Source organism: Plasmodium cynomolgi, chromosome 11, assembly GCF_000321355.1.
Source record: "Plasmodium cynomolgi strain B DNA, chromosome 11, whole genome shotgun sequence".
Taxonomy (NCBI): Eukaryota; Apicomplexa; class Aconoidasida; order Haemosporida; family Plasmodiidae; genus Plasmodium; species Plasmodium cynomolgi.
Window position 1 is genome coordinate 1,426,494 of NC_020404.1, and position 5,434 is coordinate 1,431,927.

Genomic DNA, 5,434 nt, shown 5'->3' on the forward strand with positions numbered 1-5,434 from the left:
TAAACAGTAGCAATAACAATAATAATAAAATAATTTTTGTCCACCCCTATGAGACGTATAAAAAATGTGGACGTGTGACGACTCAGTGCTTACCAGTCCGCATTCACTACTGCGCACTTGTCACTCCGTGTGAACCGCTTTTCCCCTCATCTCCCTACCCCCGCAGACAAGAAGGCCCACGTGCACAACTCCATCAAGAGTATGTACAAGTATGCCCGGACGGGCAATATCAACGAGATGTTCGTAAAATTTGACAGCATTATGAATGGCTACTTTGAGAATAAATCACAGTGCAATATCTGTTTTATGATTTTATACGAGACGAAGACCTGCGACAAGGCCTGCTCCCAGTGCGGCACTTCCTACCACAGCTACTGCCTACACAAGTACGTCCCGCGCAGCGTTAGCGCAGCGTTAGCGGAGTATTAGCGGAGTATTAGCGGAGCATTAGCGGAGCATTGGCGGAGTATTAGCGGAGCATTAGCGGAGCATCCGTTTTGCCTACCCCTAATTCGTCTTCCCATTTTGTCACATTTCCGTTTGCCTTTCTTCCCCCCCTTCAGGTGGTTCCTAACGTCCCACAACACCAAGTGCCCGTCGTGCCAAATGCAGTTCACCTAGTGAAGAAGCATCTCGTCCGTGTGGCGGTTATTCGGTGATAATTTTTTCGAGACGTCCGTTTTCCCTGGTGACACGGACTCTCTGTATATCGCTTCATTTGAACTTTTTACACTCGGTGTGGTTCCTACACCTGGTAAGGTAACCTTTCCAACCTCGTTGAATGCGTATTTGTGTTTAAAAAAAGTTGGCCATGTTAAAGACAGGGGCGAGGGCAGCAGTGCGCGCGGAGTTCGGCACGTTAAATTTACAAAAAAAATGGAATGAAATGACGCGAAATGGGGTGGGGCGACGCGAAATGAGGTGAGATGACGCGAAATGGGGTGAGGCGACGCGAAATGAGGTGAGGCGACGCGAAATGAGGTGAGGCGACGCGAAGTGAGGTGAAACGAAACGGGGGGACGCTGCGCGACGTGACGTGAGCGGGGTGGTCCACTTCGAATACCAATAGACGACAGCGTAATTGCAGTTGTGCAGAAAACGAAAAAGGGGAAGGGGGCAAGGCCCCCTGTACTGGAGCGCCAATTTTAAAAATAAAAAATAGGGAAGAAAAAATGACATGAGTCGTGTGTAGGTAGTCGAGCGGAGAAACGTGCCATCCGCGCGCACATATATATACCTCTGCATCTAAGAGGGACGCTGCTGTTTCGCGAACTGGGTGCCCGCGTGAACAAGGTAGATGTTTCGGGGCGGTTCGCATGGCGGGGACGCCAAGTGCGTCGCGCATCGCCGGTGCTCTGTCTCAGTCTCAGTCTCAGTGCCAGTGTCAGTGTCAGTATCGGTGTCAGTATCAGTCGCAGTCACAGTCTCAGTCTCAGCCTCAGCCGCAGCCTCAGCCGCAGTCTCAGCCGCAGCCTCAGCCGCAGCCTCAGCCGCAGCCTCATGTTGTGTTGTGCCGCCCCTGGGAAGGTTAGCGTTGTCACGAAGGTGTGTGCCAAGCTGGGCGCGCCTCTCAGGTGAATCCATGGAAGGTGGGTAGGGGGTGCGCGGCGGCACGGTTGGTGGTGGTGGCGGACTTGAAGTGGGCCTTGCGTCGCTGCTTCTTCCTATCAGGGGAGGAGAAGTCTGGAATGGAAAGGTTCCGTTTGACGCGCATGGATGTGCCCATCTCGTAAGATGTCTCCGGGTTCACAGCGTGGTAACTAGATCGGTTGAATTTCCTTCTCTTAGAAGAAGTAGAAGCAGGAGTCATATAGTTGGTGCTGTCATCATAAAACGACATCTCTTCCTTTGTCTCGATAACGTTCTTTTCCTTCATATCATTCAACACTTTAATACTAGCTCGTTTAATAAACCCATTAGCATTCTTATCATCTTTGGCATACTTATCAGAAAAAATAGCAAAGGATCTTCTTCCACTTTTTTTATATCCTCCCAAATTTTTAAAGGTATCATTAATAAGCTTGAAAATTATTTTCGCATGTCTATCATTAGACTTACATAAAAAATGAGATATCATGGTGGTAGTAAGGAGATTTTTTTTTTTCTGTTCTATTTCTCTAAAAGTTTTTATCCCTATATAGTATTTTAAGCAATGTACATACCAGTTATAGACTCCAATTCCATCAAGGTTATCAAAACGTATGTCTGAAAACCATGGGTGTGATAATGCATCTGCTGCAGTAATTCTATCATTTGGATTATATTTCAACATTTTCACGAGTAGATCTATACCTAACTCATCTATCCTTCCATTCGTTATAACGTTGAGTGCATCCTTTTTGTTTTTTATATTAACATTGAAGAAGTCTTCCTTGAGAGGATAGAATCTAGAATCACTAAAAAATTCCAATTCGTCATTGTTTGGTTTCCCCAAGGAATTAACGATTCGTATGATCAGATCAAATTCTGTTACGCCTCTGAATAATGGCCTTCCTATAATCAGTTCGCAGATGATGCAGGCTGCTGACCATATATCTACATTAAGTCCGTATTGGAAGTCTTTGTTGTTGTAGTAGTCGTCTTCTTCGATTCCCCTGAGGCGCGCCCGCTCCCGCTCCCTCTCCCGCTCCGTCGGCTTGTCCCTCTCTGCCGCCTTTTCCCGATGCGCCGTCTTTTCCCGATGCTTGTTCTTCTTGTTCCTATTGTTTTGGTTTTGGTTTCCCTGGCCACCTTTGCTTCCACTTCTGCTTCCACTTTTGTTTCCACTTCCGCTCCCGCCGCTGCCCCTGTCCGTGGTGCACGCAGCGCTGGCCGTGTGGGCCCTGCTGTTTCCGCTGCTGTCGATGCCCCTGGTGGAGGGGGCGCGCGAGGGGTACGGCGCGCTCGAGTGGGGAGCGCTCGCATGAGGTTGATTCGAGTGAGGTTGATTCGAATGAGGTTGATTGGCATGAGGTTGATTCGCGTGAGGTTGATTCGCGTGAGGCTGATTCGCATAAGGCTGATTCCCGTGAGGCTGATTCGCATAAGGCTGATTCCCGTGAGACCGATTGGCAGACGCGGGCACCCCATTCGCCGGGGGCTTGACCTTGCCCCTGGCCTTGGCGCGCCCCTTCTTCCCCTTAGCCATCTCAAACTTGGAAAGCAGCACCTCCAAAGGGCGGTAATAAATGGTGCACACAGTGGGAGTCATGTCCCCGTCATTTTTTAACTCCCTGCACAAGCCTAAGTCACCAATCTTAAGTAAAAATTTCCGATTCGGTGTCTGTTGCAGCATCACATTTTCAGGCTTCAAATCTCTATGGCACATTTTGTTATTATGTAGATATGCAAGTCCATTTAACAGCTGGAAGGATAACCACTTAGCTTCCTTCAAGCTTAGGCCCGCCTGGTCATCAGTAATTTTGGTCTTCTGAATAAGCCTCTTCAAATCTCCAGCATCACAGTACTCATACGCAGCGAAGATAAATTTTTGGTCCGCTGCTAGAGGAGTCATATCCAGTTTTGCTGAGTGCTGAAAATTTGATGCATGGTGTTGTAATATCTGACGATTGATGTATTCGCTGATGCATTTCTGTCTATCTATTGTGACATCTATGAGTCTTAAAATATTTGGATGCCTTCCGATGTTCTTCAAACAGCTGAGTTCTCTCAAAGTTGTGCAGCTAATCCCTTCTTCATTTATCGTTTTCAAGTCATCACGGAAAAATTTTATCGCATAAATATTTTTCCTAAAGAACACGAACTCGTCTGTGTAGTAATCGTATGGCAGATAATTTGTGTTCTGGTAGAGGTCATTATTGTTGTTATTGTTATATTTGATTACCTTCCCTTTGTATACATCTCCGTAGGTCCCTCCGCCCAGTTTTTCCTCCAGCGACACCGTCGAGTAGATATTGTTGAAATAGATTTTGCACTTGGTCAGCGTTATGCCGTACATGGTGGGCGCGGGGGGGAGAAGTGGTGAGGTTCGTACAGCCGATGTGTGATACCCAAGAGAGTAATCAACAGAGAGGTCTTCCACCTAGCAGACCGCTTCGTTTGGCTCTTCTAGAACCACTTCACCGGGCCCCTTCTCGAACCGTTTTCGCAACCGCGTCAGTGCAATGCCGGGGGTGGGTGGGGGACACGACCATTAGGCCATAAGTACCCCGGTGCTCCCCTTTTGGCCCCCTGCAGAGGAGGGAACTTACCCAAAGGATGCACACACAAGTGGAGGGTGTAAACAAGGGGAGGGAATTGAGGGGTGTGGGGTGTGGGGTGTAAAGCGCTTCCCACGTGTGTGTTTCCTCCCCCACCCCTTCTTGGTGGAACCTCCCAGGGAAGTATTATCCCTCGGGGGGAGGGCGCTTCCCTGGGGTAGCGAACGCAGAGGGGAGAGAGTTCTTCGCTCGTGGGGGGGGGTATGCTTGATGGTTAATGGTTGTGAGGGGAGATTGCTCAGTGGTGCTTCCCAAGTGGGGCTTCCAAAGTAGTGCTTCCCGAGTGGGGCTTCCCTTGTGGTGCTTCCCGAGTGGTACTTCCCGAGTGGAGTGTTCCCGGTGACTCCTCGCAGTATCCTTCGCTTCGCTGCGATGTGTAAGTATTCCCTTGGGAACCCCTGGAACGAAGGGAGAGAGTTCGCGTTGCATGCACTTGGGCGTGTGTAAGTGGCGCGGGGTGTGTGCGTGCCTTGCGCGTGTGTAAGGGGGGAATTCGCGAGATGGGTCAACGTGTGTAAAGGATCAGCACACGTGCGGGGCCGATCTTGAGTGTGCTTCTCCCCAGTACGCACCTCTCCCCAGTACGCACCACTCCCCAGTACGCACCTCTCCCCAGTATGCACCTCTCCTCTGCATGCACCTCTCCCCCGTATGCACCTCTCCCCTGCGTGCACCTACCCGTGTGTAAGCTCGAAAAGGCACGCACACTCGAGGAAGCCTCTGGGATCCCCTCAAAGCGCACTTTGAACGAATTGCCACGATAAAGCAGGGGGATTTTTCAAACTGCGATTCTTATTTGACATGGGCTTAAATAAGGCCAAGGGAAAAAATAAAAAAAAAAAAAAAAAAAAAAAAAGCAGCACTTAAATAGACAAAGTGTAACTAAATAGAAGTTTTATTTTTCGAATGAAAAAACAAAAAGCACAAAAAAGGAGCTTCAAATTGGTAGCATATTTCAATGTATTAAAATGGGATTCAAGTGGAGGGGGGAAAACCATATGGGCCCTGATCCAGGAAAAAAAAAAGGGAGAGAGGAAGACAAAGATCGATATGATAAGCGCGGTGCGGCAAGTGCGAGGTGACATGCGCGGTGCGGCAAGTGCGAGGTGACATACGCGGTGCGTCAAGTGTGATGTGTACCAAAAGAATACAAAAACAAGCAAGCGTTCTTTGAAGAAAATTCCCCAGCGCGTACCTTAACAAAGGCGTTATCGAAAAAACGAGGGGGAAAAAAA

The 5,434-nt window shown here is 48.7% G+C and overlaps 1 protein-coding gene across 1 annotated transcript; it reads right to left on the minus strand.

Moving 5' to 3' along the window:
- Positions 1-1,418: 1,418 nt before the first annotated feature.
- Positions 1,419-3,937, minus strand: PCYB_114160 (cdc2-like protein kinase; the record flags this gene model as incomplete). The annotated part of the gene is made up of 2 exons (XM_004223295.1): positions 1,419-1,519; positions 1,762-3,937. 2 exons carry the CDS (start codon positions 3,935-3,937, stop codon positions 1,419-1,421), a joined length of 2,277 nt encoding a protein of 758 aa, XP_004223343.1.
- Positions 3,938-5,434: the final 1,497 nt, after the last annotated feature.